General features: G+C 51.4%; 1 protein-coding gene across 2 annotated transcripts in view; it reads left to right on the forward strand.

The window, feature by feature from the left end:
* dlec1 (DLEC1 cilia and flagella associated protein) overlaps positions 1-18,778 on the forward strand; it is a 180,703-nt gene that overhangs the window by 150,904 nt on the left and 11,021 nt on the right. For both annotated transcript variants that reach the window (XM_085987395.1, XM_085987396.1), the window contains exons 31-35: positions 306-434; positions 1,957-2,079; positions 5,668-5,762; positions 6,676-6,763; positions 17,940-18,134. In XM_085987395.1, the coding sequence (XP_085843521.1) occupies positions 306-434; positions 1,957-2,079; positions 5,668-5,762; positions 6,676-6,763; positions 17,940-18,134 (630 nt within the window). The remainder of the gene's footprint in view (positions 1-305; positions 435-1,956; positions 2,080-5,667; positions 5,763-6,675; positions 6,764-17,939; positions 18,135-18,778) is intronic.

Here is an 18,778-nt window from a genome sequence, read left to right on the forward strand (position 1 = left end):
ACCCCTAGCTAAGTTTCAATCTCACTTTGTGTTGCAAATGTCACATGGTTTAGCTTCAGGCTTGGATTTATCTCAGGTTTGGCCTAATGAGCTTTTCCTGTTCATCAATGGGGTTTGATTAAACTACATTGTTGGGATACAGTAGAAGGAATTTAACTTTAAAACTAAGCCAATCTATACCTGAGCTGGGAGCGTTTGATGCTGACACTGGGCGCAAGAATATGAAAAATTCTTACATTCCATGACTTTTATTTTCAGAGAAAAACAATTGTTTCCTATTTTTTTAAAATTGTTATAATCTTTAGGACCTGGAAGAGGAGGAGCCGGAGGAGGAAGAAAAAGAGTCATTAATGAACACTCTAATTTCCGTGGCTCTACGGGTTCACGAGGGCATTACGGCAGACTATCCGTACTATGTGACCCCAAGACAGACGGTGAGTGGCTATTGGTGCCAGGGTGGCGGGGGGGAAGCACCAGTGTCAAGTCAGTAATGAAACTGATAGCCAAGTTCCGCACTCATGAGGACGGCCTCAACCGGGATCTTGGGTTCATGTCACGCTACATGTAACCCCACCTGACGTAGAGTCATCCAGACTCGAGTCATCATTGGCTTGTCCTCTCTGCACAGATGCGGCCGAACCTGCTGTGATTTCCAGCAAAGTTTTTTGGGTTTTTTTCTGTTTTTCATACAGACCCCAGCATCTGCAACATTTGACCCCCTGTGACCCCACCTCATTGTTCTTTGATGTAATGTTTTCCTGACTGACCTGTTTGGACACCATTCACACCTTTGATTGCTGTGATTATCTCTCTGCCGAGGTGTGATAAAGGGCAGTTAGAAAGATTACCTGTAATCATCTGGCAGTGTTCTCTGACTATATATGCTGTGCCTGTATGCTTCTCTTCACTTCACCTGATGAAGGAGCAGCGCTCCGAAAGCTTGTGATTTCAAATAAAGCTGTTGGACTATAACCTGGTGTTGTGTGACTTCTTACATTTGTCCACCCCAGTCCAACACCGGCATCTCCACATCAAGTCAGTAATGGGTTTCAGATTCCTCCCCTCCCCTCAGAATTCCCTATCTCAATTATGGAGACAAATGATACTGGAAGTAAGAACACGGGTGTTCTGGGGAAGGAAAGGGAACTAGTGGTAGAGGTAGTTGTTGAAAAGGAATTGGTTCTGAAAATAAATGAGCAGAAATCCGTACGTCACCAGCCCTGATGACGCACACCCTAGGCTGTCGGAAGAAGTCAGAGCGCAGACAGCAGAGGGCTCGGGCCACAATTTTCCAAAGTTCCTTAACTATGCCAATTGTGCTTTCAGACTGGAAAGTTGCCAATGCAGCACCTTCCTTATTCAAGAAGGGAGAGACGGATAAACTGGGTAGCTATAATCCAATTAGTCTAGTATCGGTTGTGGGCAGAGTCCAAAGTCCCGATTTTAACCTAACTCGCCCGGCGGGAACGGTGCAGGCGCCGGTTTCACACCCCGCCCATTGAGCGTCAATCGGGAAGGGTTTAAAATCGGGCATCCAACCCAAAGCCATTCGACCCACCACCCAAGCACGTTAAATTAAAATCAGGGCTTCCGACTCCATAATTTGGGATAAATTTAGTGACCATTCATAGGTTAGTCACTGATAGCCAGCGCAGAATTGTTAAATGAAAGTCATTTTGACAAATTCAATATTTCTTTGATGGGGTGACCAATGGGATTGATAGAGGGAATGCAGTGGGTGTAGTGCATATGGATTTTCAGAAGGCATTCATCAGTAAGGCGTCTCACAGGAGGTTTGCAGGAAAATTCAGACCTATGGTATAAGAGGAAATACAGCAGCGGGGAAAGAAAGTTGGCTGACAGACAGAATGTTAGCCTGATTGACCGATTGTTTGCAGCCCCAGGGCTCGTATCACGGATGATATTGATTTATTTTTAATTGTCTTGGTTCCCCAGGTGGTCCCCAGTGGCGGATTCGTCACCATCAATGTCTCCTTCACCCCACTCACACTGAGCGGAGTGGCAACAAATGAAGAGTGTGAGGGCTTTGCCTTCGGATTTCTCAGTCTAGATGATCAGGTGATGTACCGTCTCTGTTAAAATGGGGAACTTCACGTGAAACGTTCATATGCCAAGAATCGCAGAGAGAATGACGGAGCCCTGAAATTCAGTTGTGCGAATATCAGCGTCCCCGAATTTATCATGAAATTACTTTTGCCACTATATTTTGTCCATTTAAGACATCTCCCAAAGTAACTGACAGCGAGTTAAGCATTTGTGGGGTTATAGTCATGCAGTGTAATTCCAGGACTGTGTCTTCTCCTAATAAGAGTACAATTCCAAGTCAAGAAGAAAAACTGCAAATGGTAGAAATCCACAGAAGCCTTCTTCTTCTTAGGCAGTCCCTCGGAACCGAGGATGGCTTGCTTCCACATTAAAAATAAGTTCTCAGGTGACTGATGAGTCCAATGCAGGACCTACAGTCTCTGTCACAGGTGGGGCAGATGGTGGTTGAAGGGGCGGGTGGGTGGGGTGCTTGGGTTGACGTGCGCTCCTTCCGCTGTTTGCGCTTGGCTTCCGCTTGCTCCCGGTGAAGAGGCTCGAGGTATTTGGTGCCTTCCCGGATGCTTCTCCTCCACTTTGTGCGGTCTTGGGCCAGGGATTCCCAGGTGTCGGTGGGGATGTTGCACTTTTTCAAGGAGGCTTTGAGGGTGTCCTTGAAGCGTTTCCTCTGCCCACCTGAGGCTCTCTTGCCGTGTTGGAGCTCCGAGTAGAGCGCTTGTTTTGGGAGTCTCGTATCGGGCATGCGGACAATGTGATCCGTCCATCGGAGCTCATCGAGCGTGGTCAAAGCTTCGATGCTGGGGATGTTGGCCTGAGCAAGAACACTGCGTTCGCGCCTATCCTGCCAATGGATTTGCAGGATCTTGCGGAGGCAGCGTTGGTGGTACCTCTCCAGTGCTTTGAGGTGCCTGCTGTACATGGTCCATGTCTCTGAGGCATACAGCAGGGCGGGTATTACTGCTGCTCTGTAGACCCTGAGCTTGGTGCCGGGTTTGAGGTCCTGGTCTTCAAACATTCTCTTCCTCAGGCGACCGAAGGCTGCACTGGCACACTGAAGGTGGTGTTGGACTTCATCATCGACGTCTGCCCTTGTTGACAGTAGGCTTCCAAGGTATGGAAAGTGGTCCACGTTGTCTAAGGCCTTGTCGTGGATTTTGATAATCGGGGGGCAGCACTGTGTGGCGGGGGCAGGTTGGTAGAGGATCTTTGTCTTACGGATGTATAGTGTAAGGCCCGTGCTCTCGTACGCTTCGGTGAAGGTGTTGACGATGGTTTGGAGTTCGACCTCCGAGTGAGCGCAGATGCAAGCGTCGTCTACATATTGTAATTCGACGACAGAGGATGGGGCGACCTTGGATCTGGACTGGAGGTGATGGAGGTTGAACAGTTTCCTGTTTGTTCTGTAAATTAGCTCCACTCCAGCGGGGAGCTTCCTGAGGGTGAGATGGAGCATTGCCGCAGATCGAGAAGAGCGTTGGTGCGATGACACAGCCTTGCTTGACCCCGGTCCGTACATGAATTGGGTCTGTGGTGGAACCGTTGGTCAGGATCAAGGCTTGCATGTCGTCGTGAAGCAGGCGGAGGATGGTGACAAACTTTTGAGGGCATCCGAATTTGAGGAGGACACTCCATAATCCCTCACGGTTGACAGTTGGCCTTTGTGAGGTCAAAGAAGGCCATGTACAGACCTGATGAAGCCCCATCAGGTCTGTCGACATCTGAAAAGAGAAGGGTGGCACCATTCATTAAAAGCTGAGTTCTGAGGAAAAGAGTGAAGGACACAAGTACAAAATTCATAAACTTCAAGCAGTATAATAGATTAGGAAAACTTTTCTTCCCATGGATTAACAGGTTGTTGTTGTTAGAGCATCACGTTCTTCCCTTTTTTAAATTCGCTCCTGGGATGTGGGCATCACTGGCAAGGCCAGTATTTATTGCCCATCCCTAATTGCCCTTGAGAAGGTGGTGGGCAGCTGCCACCTTGAACCACTGCGGTCCGTGTGATGAAGGTACTCCCACAGTGCTCTTAGGGAGGGAGTTCCAGGATTTCGACCCAGCGATTATATTTCCAAGTCAAGATGGTCTTTGACTTGGAGGGGTACTTGGAGGTGGTGGTGTTCCCATGCGCCTGCTGCCCTTGTCCTTCTAGGTAGTAGAGGTCATGGGTTTGGGAGGTGCTGTCAAAGAAGCCTTGGCAAGTTGCGGCAGTGCATCTTGTAGATGGTACACACTGCAGCCACGGTGCGCTGGTGGTGGAGGGAGTGAATGTTTAAGGTGGTGGATGAGGTACCAATCAAGCAGGCTGCTTTGTCCTGTAAGGTTTTGAGCTTCTTGAGTGTTGTTAGAGCTACACTCATCCAGGCAAGTGGAGAGTATTCCATCACGCTCCTGACATGTGCCTTGTAGATGGTACAGTATATTAGCCACAGTATATTTGAGGCTGGTCCAGTTAAGTTTCTGGTCAATGGTGACCCCCAGTATGTTGATGGTGGGGGATTCAGCAATGGTAATGCCATTGAATGTCAAGGGGCGGTGGTTAGACTCTCTCTTGTTGGAGATAGTCATTGCCTGGCACTTGCGTGGGGCGAATGTTTCATGCCACTTATCAGCCCAACCCTGAATGTTGTCCAGATCTTGCTACATGCGGGCATGGACTGCTTCATTATCTGAGTTGTTGCGAATGGAGCTGAACACTGTTCACTGCGAATCCTAGCACTGCTTCACACTCTCAGTCTATCAGGGTGGCGTGTTTATTGTTTTTGTATCTTCATGCTCTTCACTTTGAGAACATTGTGAAGTAGTGGAAGGATATGCCGCTGATAGGCCGCTATGTTAATGCTCCTTCTGTGGCCGTCACCATCTTTATACCAGCCAATAGGCTAGTTAGTTTTATACGGGCGGAAGGCTTTTGTGGACTCCCACAATCCACATGCTGAGGGTGGGGGGAGGGGGCCACCCACTCTCACTGGAGGTGAGTATCCCACTGGACGCCAACCCAGAACTCGGAGCCAAAGCTCTGCTCCCCACTCGCCGAGACTGTCTGGACTGGAGTTCGAATGCTGCACCTTCTGACTCAGAGCTGGGAATACTACCACTAAACTAAAGGCTCGCTCCAGGATAGCAGCTGTGTGGACTGGACTCCCGGAGAAAAGAGCCCAACTGCTGCTGAAACCTTTGTTACCTTCAGACCCGACTATTCCAATGCTCTCCTGGCCTTTTCCTTCCCTAGCTCCGTATTTCACCTCCAGCCCTACAACCCTCCGAGATCTCTGCGCTCCTCCAATTCTGGCCTCGTGCGCGAGTTTCATCGCTCCACCATTGGTGGCCATGCCTTCAGCTGCCTCGTCCCTAAGCTCTGGAAGTCCCTCCCTAAACCTCTCCACCTCTCTCTCCTTTAAGACGCTTCTTAAAACCTATTTCTTTGACCAAGCTTTTGCTCATCTGTCTTAATATCTCCGTATGTGGCTCGTGTCACACTTTGTCTGATTACGGTTGGGACGTTTTACTACGTTAAAGGTGCTATATAAATGTAAGTTGTTGTCTTTATTCAGAGCCTAACACAGGTCAAATAACCTTCCCGTATTTCTTGTGCATTGTTCCCAGGTGGCGCTTGGGGTACCTGGGAAGGTGAGGCGAGTCCAAGGATTTGACACAGAGCCTTTACGTCTAGACTTTGAGGCGGTTGTAAAGCCTGCTTTGTGAGTACAACACTCTGGCTTTTCCCAACTTCTTTCTCCTCTATTACTTCTTGGGTCTCCCTGCACCATTCAGCATCTGTGGGCGAGAGGGCAGCATGCCGAGTCTGCTTCTCGGGAGGTGTATGAGAACAGCCTGAGGATAAGTTTCCGCCTGTCTCTCCCCAGGCTTTGCACCCCCTCCTCATTTACCTCCCCTTTCCTCTCCTGGGGTATTCATTCCTCAGACAGTAGGAGCACGCTGCACGACCTCGCTGAAGTGGCCATTCTTTATGTGTGAGCGCTAATCGCAGGGGGACATCAGAGCAGAGCCTGCTCCTCACCTCAGCTGATGGCCATATACTTTCTAGTCGAGGTCACTGGTTAGAGATCAGGACCAGGAACCCTTCCTAACCCAGGGCACTGAAATCAATTGTAACCTACAACACAATTTTATACAAAATAAATATTTTATTCCCTCCTCTCATGTCTTGTTGAGATCAGTAAAGTTAGCCCAGATCAAGAATCTTCCTGATCCATATGGCTCAGGACGGACCATGGTGCCTTTACACACTGAGCCATTAGGGAGACTAGCTCTCCCCTCCCTTTATTACCTCGTCCCTTCTGACACTCAGTGACTCCGTCCCTCGCAGTGCTACACCTTCAGTCAGAAGCTCGGTGTGCTGGAGTTTACCGCCAGCCCTTTGAGTTGTAGAATATATAAGGTATATACAGACTACAAGGACACAGGTGTACACAGAACACAAAGAGCACACAGGAGGTAAGGAATACTGAGAGCAAGAGGGGGGGGTACTCGGGACATGAGAGATGTGCAGAGTGTGAGGGGAACACGGAACCTAAGGGGCTCACAGGACATGATAAAAGGGCTGCACAAAAGAAAGGATGGTTCTTGTACTCACTACCTTTCTATGCCCAGGTTAACAGTGGAGATGGACGATGACGATGAAGACCTTTTGTTTTATGCAGCTGCAAGTGACTTGATCCCAGATGGGCTGAACGGTGAGGTGAGTAAAAGTCCAACGTTAACTCGGATCTCTGGACAAGTCTCCCCTTTAAAAAAAAAAAAAACTTCTCTCCCGTCCTCTCCTAAAGGCCCTGATTCCTTGCTCCGATACAGTTCACTGGGGGCGGGGGGCTCCATTACCTTGGCCAAGCGGTCTTTCTTGACTGTTGAGTCTAGACTGATTGGCAGCAGCTTTTTTAACCGTGGGATCACAGCTGAGGCTGACCGTTCCCTCGTGCGATGTTCACGCAAGCGCTTTCCAGTCGGAGTCACTGGCTAGCAATCAGGAGCAAGAACCTTGGCTGAATTTACCCCTCCCCAACACACCCTCTACTGCTGTCCCAGCTTAGCCCAGCTAACTCGGCACAGACCTTCCATTCTGTAGTGTATGTGCTTTAAGTCAGAACTACTTTTTACAGCTCCTGTATACTGTAGTACCGGCAGTAACCACACCGGTATATAAGCTGTGCGCATGCCTCTGTACCCCAGTCTAGAGATGACCCTCCTCCAGTAAAGACCTGTTGTTTGTTTATGTACAGCATCCGTGTAATTATTTATCCACTGAACCACGGATCTAACAGTGGCGACGAGTGTTGATGCGAATCTACCTGCAACAATAAAAAAAAAAATAGTCGAGTCCAGGAACACGGGCGTCGACCGCGAGCAACCGCCCAGCAGTCAGGCAGAGCTCCAACTTCGCTGGGGAGGCTGTGGAGAGCCGGGCTTGGTTCCCCAGCCACAACGAGCAGTAAGAGACCGACGACAGGTCAAGAGCAGACCTTTCCCGAGCAGTGGCGACTGGAGCCGACCGACGGCAGAGAGAGAGAGCCGGGCAGTGTCGACGGGGTAAGAAAGAGGGTGAAGAGAGCAGGGCGCAGCCGGGGATTGATCACCGAGCGGCGTCGAGGAAAAAAATACTGCAAACCGGAGAGAGGGTAAGAAACAGCCGGGTTCTAGACTGAGCGGCGTCGACAAATATCAAGAGAAGAACGCGCAGAGCACAGCCAGGGATCACGGGCTGATCAGGGTCCACGGGGCGAAGCAAGGGGAGGCGCCATTGAGCCGCGGAGAAGCAGGGAGAGCGCGGGAGGTGCCATTGAGCCGCAGAGAAGCAGGGAGAGCGCGGGAGGCGCCATTGAGCCGCGGAGAAGGAAGAGCGCGGGAGATGCCATTTTGCGAAGCCGCAGCAGAGAAGACGGGCGAGCGCGGGAAGGAAGGAAAGCGCGGGAGACACCATTTTGTGCCAGCGGAGAAGAAGGGGAAGCGCGGGAGGCGCCATTGGGGATAGTTAACGCACAACCAAGGATGCCGAGGAGTGGCAGTATCTCTACGTTCGACAATGAAGTCGAAGATTGGGCGACATATGTGGAATGTATTGAGGTGTACTGCAGGGCGAATGAAGTGCCAGATGCTAATAAAGCACTGGTTCTGTTAAATTCCATGGGTGCAAAAACTTATGGGTTACTGCGAAATCTAATAACCCCAGAGAAGCCGGTAAACAAGGATTTTGGAAGCATAGTAGAAATCCTGCAGGAACACTTAAGCCCCACACCGCTGCTGATAGCAGAACGATTTAAGTTACATAAAAGGAACCAACACAAAGACGAAAGCAATGCTGAGTACCTAACGGAACTGCGCAAGCTATCGAAATACTGCCAGTTTGGAGCGGGACTAGCAGACACGTTAAGGGACAAGTTTGTGTGTGGGCTACAAAGTGAAGGAACCCAGAAACGGCTTCTATCAGAAAAGGACCTTACGCTGGACAAAGCTTTCAATATGGCAGTATCACACGAAGCAGCCGCAAGGGGCGCTGCAGAGATACAACGGAGACCGCAAGAATACGGCACCAACGAAATGACCTATGGAACAGGGAAGTGCTATCGCTGCAGCAGAACAACACATGACCAGAAAGATTGTTGGTTCAAGGACCAAGTGTGCAGACAGTGTGGGAAAACAGGACACATAGCAAGAGTCTGCAGGTCTGGGAAGAAAACCAACAGTAAGAAATCTCCACAGGAGAAGTACAAAAAGGTACACCAGGTGATGGACAGTGGTTCAGACGAACAGAAAAGTGACACAGACTCCGGAAGCAAGGAGCTGGGTTGTCTGAAACTACATAATGTAACCGAAATAGAGGATCACCAGACTATCTGGGTTACACTCAAGATAGACGGAGTCCAAGTGGAAATGGAATTGGACACAGGGTCAGCTCTAACAGTCATAAATCAAAGAGACTACAAGCGGCTATTTTCACACATACCCTTGAAAGCTACAGAGATTGTCTTGAAGACGTATACGGGGCAAAAAGTCTACCCCAAAGGAAAAATAAGGGTGAAAGTGACATATAAAGGTCAGGAAATACCTCAAATGGATATATATGTATTGCCAAATGGAGGACCACCACTGCTAGGACGTGAGTGGATCCGGAAGATACATTTAGATTGGCATTCCATACAGGCACTGAAGGTGGAGGCCAAAAAGGATGACGACGTCACACCTGGACGACTGTCAAAAATGCTAACTGACGCAAAAGAAGTGTTCCAGGAGGGACTAGGAACACTAAAAGGAATAACAGCAACAATTAAAATAGAGGATAATGCAAGCCCAAAGTTTCTGAAGGCCAGACCAGTGCCTTATGCGATCAGGCCAGCGGTTGAAGCAGAGCTGGAAGGGTTGGAATATTCAGGAGTACTGTCCAAAGTGGACTGGAGCGAGTGGGCTACACCCATCGTCCCTGTAATGAAGAGGTCGTTGAGTAATACGCCTGGGGAACCAAAGAAGGTCCACATCTGTGGGGATTTTAAGGTGACAGTGAACCCAGTCCTTCACATGGTGCAATATCCGCTTCCACGAATTGAGGATATTTTCGCCTCGCTATCTGGTGGTAAACGCTTCACCAAAATTGATCTAGCCCAGGCGTACTTGCAAATGGAGGTAGAAGAAGCTTTGAAACATTACCTTACGATCAACACCCATAAAGGTCTCTATCAATACAACCGGCTGGTGTTTGGAGTAGCCTTGGCTCCGGCTATCTGGCAAAGGGCGATGGATCAGGTCCTGCAAGGGATTCCAGGGACCCAGTGTTATTTGGATGACATCTTGGTCACGGGTGAAAATGACGGTGATCACCTCGCTAACTTGGAGAAGGTGCTCGCCAGATTAAAGGAATATGGGCTGCGAGCTAATCGCCACAAGTGCGAGTTTTTCCAGAAACAGATCTCGTATTGCGGCCACGTCATCGATGAAGAGGGGTTACATAAGTCCCCTGACAAGATTGAGGCAGTAGTCAAGGCTCCAGCACCGGAAAATGTGTCACAGCTGAGGTCGTTCCTCGGGCTGGTAAACTATTACCACAAGTTCTTACCAAATTTGTCTACGGTACTACACCCGCTGAACACCCTACTGCAAACAGGGGTACCATGGAAGTGGGATGATGAACGTAGATGAGCTTTCCAGAAGTGTAAGGAATTGATCACATCAAAAGAGGTGTTGGCCCATTTCAACCCAGCACTACCAATTCGTTTGGCATGTGATGCATCACCCTACGGCATTGGAGCGGTGCTGTCGCACAAATTCCCAGACGGGTTGGAGAGGCCAGTGGCCTTTGCGTCTCGGTCACTAACCTCAGCCGAGCACAACTACGCCCAGATTGACAGGGAGGCCCTCAGCCTAGTATGGGGAGTAAAAAAATTCAACCATTATCTGCATGGGCAGAAGTTAACCTTGCTGACTGACCACCAACCACTTGTCTCCATCTTTAATCCTAAGAAGGGTGTGCCAGTAATGACTGCACAGCGGTTACAAAGATGGTCCCTCTTTCTAGGGGCGAATCAATATGAAATAGAATATAAAGGCACGAAACAGCATGGGAACGCTGATGGGCTATCGCGCCTGCCACTGCCTACGGTGGAGGAAGCACCAGCAGTGGACCCTATCGAGATATTTTATTCGTCGATAATTGAACGATTGCCAGTAACAAACGCGGATATAGAGGAGACCCGTAATGATCCGACGCTGTCACAGGTATATGAATTGACGGTGAGGGGATGGCTAACACATGGCGACTCACTGTTGCCAGCATTCTCATCCAGAAGAGAACAGCTGTCAGTATGCCAGGGGACAGTGATGTGTGGATCCAGAGTGGTGATTCCACCCAAGTTAAGGGAGAGAGTGCTAAAGGAGCTACATGAAGGTCATCTGGGGGGAGTGAAAATGAAAAGCCTTGCTAGGGCTTATGTGTGGTGGCTGGGAATCGATCAACAAATCGAAGACCTAACTAAGAGCTGCTTAGGATGCCAGAAGGCCCAAAATGCACCACCACATGCCCCTCTACACCCATGGGAGTGGCCCTCCTCTCCATGGCAACGGGTGCACATTGATTTCGCTGGTCCATTCATGGACTCAATGTTCTTAATAGCAGTGGATGCTCATTCAAAGTGGCCTGAGGTGATAAAGATGTACTTCAACCACTACAGAGAAAACGATTGCAGTCCTACGGACCATATTTGCCAGAAACGGTTTGCCAGAGCAGATCTGCTCTGATAATGGACCACAGTTTGTGTCTGACGAGTTCCAAAAATTCATGAAAAGGAATGGGGTAAGGCATTACACATCCGCCCCGTATCATCCAGCCACCAATGGATTGGCTGAGAGGTTCGTACAAACCTTTAAGAAGGCGATAAAGGCCATGTGCGACGAGGAAATTCCACTACAGCATAAGATGGACAATTTCTTATTAGCCTACCAAAACGCGACACATGCAGTTACCAACCAGACCCCGGCCATGATGTTCTTTAACCTAAGGTTGAGATCTCATCTGGACTTGCTCAGACCAAATGTGCGAAGAAATGTTGAGGACAAACAATTCCAGCACATCAACGAGAAGCCGACAAGGAGCTTCAATGTAGGGCAACCAGTCTTGGCCTGTGACTATCGAACAGAGAAGTGGCAACCCGGAACGATATGTACAAGGCAGGGGCCATTAATGTACACAGTGGATGTCGGGGAGAGCATTGTGAGACGCCACGTCGATCAGATCTTAGCGTCACAGGAAGGCTTCAACCCCATGTCTCGAGTACCTGGGGATGAACCCGACATACCGGTAGCATCTACTTCAGACCCAGTAGCAGTGGAAACCGATGAACTATCCGATGAAAAGGGGTCAGAATCGCCTCTGCACCAAGAACAAGAACCTCCGGAAAGGAGCTATCCTGAAAGGGTCAGGAAGCCGCCCCAAAGACTGAATCTATAAATGGACTTTTGTTATTAAATGTACATATAAAAATGTTATTGTTATTTGAATATTAAGGGGGTATTAATCTAAAAAGGGAGGAATTGTAGTGTATGTGCTTTAAGTCAGAACTACTTTTTACAGCTCCTGTATACTGTAGTACCGGCAGTAACCACACCGGTATATAAGCTGTGCGCATGCCTCTGTACCCCAGTCTAGAGATGACCCTCCTCCAGTAAAGACCTGGGCCTAGAAATTCAGTTGCGTTCGCCAGCCGTTAACGCCATAAGAGGGGTAGATTTCCAGCGCTAGGCACTTAGCGCCCGGGCGCAGGCCGGTCTGCGCCAACGCCCAACTTCAGTTGACATTTAGCGCCGGCGCAAAGTGTTTGCGCCCGCTCAGCTGCGCGCGCAGCTTATGACGTCATTTCGTCGTGCAACGCTGTTTGTGCGCCCCAAACCGGAAATTCAGTGGCGCCCGCCCAATGTGGGCGTGGCGCTGTTAAGAACTGTGAAGTGGAACGCAGCAGAGGCCCTGCGGGCCTCGGGGAGCGCTAATTAAAGGGCACTTACACTGAACTATAAAGGCCAGCCATTTTGCTGCAATGACTTTAGTGCTTTGGATTTCTGGACAGAGACCAAGGAACAGACCTTACTGATTTGGGACAACATAGGAGAGGTATTTTTGGCTTCTGGCCAGAGCTTGGAAATTTGACTCTTTGTGATTTCACTGTTTGCAAGTTTATTATGGGGGCTGCATGGGGTTCCAACCCTCAGTTCCAGCATTATGTGCGAAGGGCTCGCAGACGCTGTGTGAGAGGGCCAGCCATGCCTAGACGCAGAGGGGCCATCAGGCGTCGGCAACGTAGGCCTTACCCACTCAGGGAATACCGGCAGCAGGTGTCCTATCTCACCATGACTGCCGCGCATTGTGTTAAGAGGCTGCGCTTCAGAAGGGAGGTGGTTGCAGAGATCTGCCAGCTGCTTCACAGAGATCTGCGTCCACAGCTGATGTGCAGGACGTCTCTGTCGGTGGAAGTGAAGGTCACGGTGGCTCTGAACTTTTATGCAAGCGGCTCCTTCCAAGCCGCTGCTGGGGACATAGCGAACATCTCCCAGTTCGCCGTGCATCGCTGCATCCGGCAGGTCACCGATGCCCTTTTCGCAAGGAGACACCAATTCATCTCCTTCCCCATGACCCTAGAGAGGCAGGAGCAGCGTGCAGTCGGATTTGCCCGGATCGCCGACTTCCCCATGGTGCAGGGCGCCATTGACTGCACGCATGTGGCTCTGCGGGCACCTATCGACAATGCCGAGGATTACCGCAACCGGAAGGGCTACCATTCCCTCAATGTACAGCTGGTGTGTGACCACAGGCAGCGCATCCTAGCTGTCAATGCCCGCTTTCCAGGAAGCAGCCACGATGCATTTATCCTGCGCCAGACTACTGTGGCTGACATGTTCGAGGCACAGCCTCCACCAAGGGGATGGCTTATTGGGGACAAGGGCTACCCTTTGTGCACATGGCTCATGACCCCGCTCCGCGCGCCCAGGACCCCTGCGGAGGAGGCATACAACGAAAGCCATCAAGCCACAAGGAACATCATAGAGCAAACGATTGGCGTCCTGAAGCAACGGTTCCGCTGCCTGGATCGTTCCGGCGGATCTCTACAGTATTCGCCGGATAGAGTCTCCCAGTTCGTCGTCGTCTGCTGCATGCTGCACAACCTGGCTATCCGCAGGACTCAGGCACTGCCACCTCACGTTGGGCCACCACCTCAGGAGGACGAGCAGGAGGACCATGAGGAGGAGGAGGAGGAGGAGTACCAGCCCAGAAGGGAGCCACAAGGTCCAAGGGCCGTCCGCCGGCGGCTTATTGAACGACACTTCTAGGCCCCCTGTCAGGGAATGGCTTGTGGCAATGAACGCGCCTGAATGCAGCCGCTCCGCAAGCCCTCAGCCGGTTAATGCAACAACCACTTGAAACATGACACCTGGACAAGCTGAATAAATAAAAAGCTTTATTTAACAAACTCAGGGCCCTTCCCACATGAAACAGAAAAACAGACAAGACCCCCAAAAAACAGTGAAAAACATATCTCACTCCCACAACCTGGGGAGGAATAACAAAACTTGTCAATCCAATTGGCCTTCATCGTCGGCCTTTCCAAAATAAGCCCCCCCCCCTCCAGAACACAAACACCCCCATATAAAAAAAACAGTTGCCGACACCCTCTACTTGGTGTGCCGAGAGGGCGAGTCCTTGTGCAGGCTTCTCCGGCCCCTGCCCGACCTGTTGCTCCGCCTCAACCTGGGCCCTGTGGGTGTTGAAAGGCTGGGGGAAGGCTCCTGAGGGCCGCAATGCGTAACGGCAGATGCCCTTGGGGGTCGGCCTAGACGAGGTCCGGCCCTGGAGGGTCCGGCTGCTGACTGCTGCAGCTGTGGCTGGGCAGCATCAGTCTCTGCAGCAGCTCGTCGCACCTTGGCTGGGGGAGTGGCAGTGGCGGCTGCAGCAATGGGGGCAAGCTGGCTGATGCCAGGCGCTCGCTGGTCGCCAGAGACATTGGCACTCGGCCGGGCTGGCACTGCAGCAAGCGCAGCAATCTGGTGGAGGCCAGACCGCTGTGCTGCAGCAGGGCGGCGGGTGCCCTGTCGATGCTTCCGTGACACAGCGAGTGTGGCAGAAGTGAGTGCCCGAACTGCCCTGTTCTGTGCCCGCATCAGATTAGCCAGTGTCTGCACGGCACCACTCATGAACTCGCGACTCGCGTCCTGTGCTGCCGCGAGTTGGTCGACACCCCTGGCCTGTGCTGCCGTGAGTTGCTCGACACCCCTGGCCTGTGAGTCCCCGAAAGCGGCCACACTATGAGCCAGGGACTCAATGGCCTGAGGCAACTGTCCCACAACTCCCATGAACTCGTTGTGGCGCCGCTCGGAGGCCGCGGACATTTCATCAAGGAGGCGCACCTCCTGGGCGAGGACCGTCTCCGGACTGGAGGGCGGACTCTCCATCTGGGGAGAAGGCCGCCGAGCTGCCCGACCCTTCCCGCGTGCCTGGACGCCACTGGGCCCAGCAACTGCCCTTCCCTGCAACACTTCCCCCCTCTGGGGAGAAGGCAGCCGTGCTGCCCGACCCTTCCCGCCTGCCTGGACGCCACTGGGCCCAGGAGCTGCACCCCCCTGCAACACTTCCCCCTGGCTCTCCTCCAGGCAAGACGTGTCCCCTCCATTGCCATCCCCTGGCGCGGATGAGGGTTCCCCCGATGTGCCGCCTTCCTCTTGGTCCTCGTCGTCCTCCTCTTCCGAGGGACTGGCACTCTCAGCTTCATGGACCTCCTCCTCACCAGCTGAAAGCAGGAAGGCACAAGAGTAGCTTTAGAGTGAGGACAGGGCGTCAGCGAAGGAGGCATGAGTGGTGGCATTATGCGCATTGGTCGGACAGTGGCAAAGGATGTAGATCTGAAGCGCAAGGGGAACGAGAGAGGTCCAAACGGTCATGTCCTTACCATTGGGGCCCAGCACAGGGTCGGCATCTCCAATAGCAACGGGGCCAACCACCCGGCCATGCATGAGTCGAGCCACGCGCTCCTCCAGGTCACTGAGCTCCTGGAACTGGCCACGGCCTCCCCCGGTGACATTCCGGCTCTTCATATTCTTGGCTAGCTTGGCCTGCAAGAGAAAGGACGGCCTCTAAGTACAGTGTGTTGCCCTGTTGTTGTCTGCACTGCCTCCCATGGTCGATTAGCATGGCCAGTGTGGTGCCCTGTTGTTGTGTGCACTGCCTCCCATGGTCGAATAGCATGGCCAGTGTGGTGCCCTGTTGTTGTGTGCACTGCCTCCCATGGTCAAATAGCTTGGCCAGTGTGTAAAGTGCAGAAAGTGCTATTGATGATCATGCCAGTGCCATAGCTGCGGGAGGAGGGATGGCCATTAGGCCTTTGAGGTCCCTTTGCCCATAATGTGAGGTGCACATGCAAGGATGAGGAGGACACTGGAAAGGGTACTCACCCTGACCATCCGAGTGAGGTCGTTGTACTTCTTGCGGCATTGGTCCGCACTCCTGGGGACCTCGCTGGTGGATGACACCCTGTGGGCGATTTCCCTCCAGGCTCTACTGTACTGCCTCCTGGGAGCCTTCTTGCCACTGTCCGGGCACAAGATCTCTCTTCTCTTTTCAAAAGCCTTAAGCAGCACCCTCAAAGCATGCTCTGAGAAGCGCTGCGCTCGTTCACGGGCCTTCTGCATGGCTTCAGGCGCTATTTGGGTCCACCAGCAGTGTTCAGGCCTAGCTGCAGGGCTCCACTATCCAGGGCGTGGCAGCAGACAAAGTCGACCCTTCCCCCTTTAAGAGCTGGCCGGCGTCAGGGTGTCTGCTGTCAATCAAAACATGACCGCACCTGCGCTGCGCCCGGCCTCGGCGTTATCAGTCCGCACCGCCGGCTTAGCGCCTAAAGATAGGAGTGCAACGCCAGTTTCAGCGCTCGCCCAAACTCCTTGGCCAATTCTACTGAATTTCGGTGAAGTGGCCTACACTTTCCGGCGGGCGCTAACTTTAGCGCCCGCCCGACTTTAGCGCCCCAGAAGTGGCGCGACTGAATTTCTAGGCCCTGTTGTTTGTTTATGTACAGCATCCGTGTAATTATTTATCCACTGAACCACGGATCTAACACATTCCTCTCGCACTTTTGTCACCTCCGTGCTTCCATTCCTCATGTTCTGCCCTTTATAAACTCCAGCACCCATATCCAGACCTGCTTGTCCATCACTCCGCCCTCGCCAAACTATCAAGATTCAAAATCCTCGTCCGCAATTACAACTTCCTCCAATGCCTCGCCCCTCCATCTCTCCACCATCTCCTCCAGTCCTACAGCCCACTCCAGCTCCATTGGTCCTCCGACTCTGACCGCCTGTTCATTCCCCTTCCTCTGCTTCACCATCGCTGGCAGAGCCTTCAACCATCTTGGGCCCTAAAACCTTTCACCTTGCTGCTTACCTCCCTATTTTGAAAAGCACCCTTGAAACCGTTATTTTTTTCCTCTTTACCCTCCTCTCTGAAAGGCACTGGATTCTCGCTGGGGTACAGTCCCAGAGGTGGAGGATCTCCTTCGCCCTCCTGCCATCTGGGAGACGCTACAGATGCATTCGCACCCGTACGACCAGATTTAGTAACAGCTTCTTTCCCAGGGCTGTCATCCTACTGAACTCCACAAATAAACTCTAAAGCCTGCACATCTGCCAATGCACTTTATTAGGGTTATGTTTACGTCAATGTATTACAAGCCAAATGTATGTTGAATGTTTAAATGTCTTAATCTAAATGTACTCTCTCGGGAGCCGCAAGCCTACATTTCATTGTACTGCACTTGTGCACTAACAATAATAAAGTTGATTATGATTATGATTATGATTCCGTACCTCGCCCAAGTGGTTATCCTCTCTGCATGAGCTTAAACAATGAGAGGCTGACGTTCCAGGGGTTTCATAGGATCACAGAACAGTACAGCACAGAGGGAGACCATTCGGCCCATCGACTCTTTTGAAGAGCAATCCAGTTAGTCCCACTCCCCCGCTCTTTCCCCATATCCCTGCAATTTTTTCTCCTTCAAGTATTTATCCAATTCTCCTTTGAAGGCTACTATTGAATCTGCATCCACCGCCCTATCAGGCAGGGCATTCCAAATCCTAACCACTCGTTGCGTAAAAAAGTTTTCCCTCTTGTCGCCTCTGGTTCTTTTGCCAATCATCTGCCGTAGCCCCAGCAGGAGACCCTGTGGAATCTCAGCCCGGGTGTCGGAGGTGTGGAGGGTATCGTGACCGAGCCTCGATTCTGTCCTCCCGCCATGTCCGCATGTTTCCAGCAGGAGTGACTGTATAGCACACACAGCTTATTCTCTCCTTCTCTGACAGAGGTACTATAGAAACGCCTTTCCACTCTTATCCCCATCCAGATCCAAAAAGAAATCCTGACCACGCGTGGCTTGAAGCTGATGAACCCCACCGAGACCCCTCTGTACTTCCAGTTTTTCCTGCAAAGACCCTTCTGTCTCTTGAATGTGGACCCCAAAGACAGCCTGAAATCTTCAAACAGCGACAGGGAAGACAACATGAAGACGCTGGTGTTACACCCACAACAACACATGCATGTAAGTCTCGGGGGTGTACAGCAATGTTCCCTCTAATTTTTTTTTGGGTGCGTGGCCCCTTTAAGGGGCTGCAGGGCCCATTCACACTTCCGCACATGCGGGGTTTTCCCATTGAGAAACCGGCAAGCGGCCTACGCGGGAGCTCCTGACAGCTGCGCAGCTGTTCCGCTAAACAGGAACATTGGTGCACCGTGTTCTCTTCATACTGGGCAATGGGGGAATGGAAGTACTGTACAACCTTCTCTTCAAACCGGGCTCTGGCGTGTGATATGGTTCGAGGTTTTTTTTTCCTCGGTACCTCTGCCTTAAGTTTATAGCAGAACCCTGGTCCAAGAATTTCCTCCCGCTCCGTTGCCATAACTTTGCTGGAAGTGCAGCCGGAACCCAGTTTACGCGCATGAAAGGGGCTCCTGTTGCACTTATGGCAAAGTTACGACAACGGGGCGGGAGCAGCACCCGACCATGATTTTCAAACGCAGAGTCATCGACGTAGTGAAACCTTTGCCCTTATACATGCTGTGTGTGTGAATTAGTACACCCAGGATTAACACATACCCCTCACGGCACTTAGTTAGCCAGCGATCACGTGGGATGCTCACCACCTTCTCCTGCCTCCTTTGAAAATGTCATGCCGTAAAACTAAT

Source organism: Somniosus microcephalus, chromosome 5, assembly GCF_052327205.1.
Source record: "Somniosus microcephalus isolate GS21.2 chromosome 5, FLI_Smic_1.0, whole genome shotgun sequence".
Taxonomy (NCBI): Eukaryota; Metazoa; Chordata; class Chondrichthyes; order Squaliformes; family Somniosidae; genus Somniosus; species Somniosus microcephalus.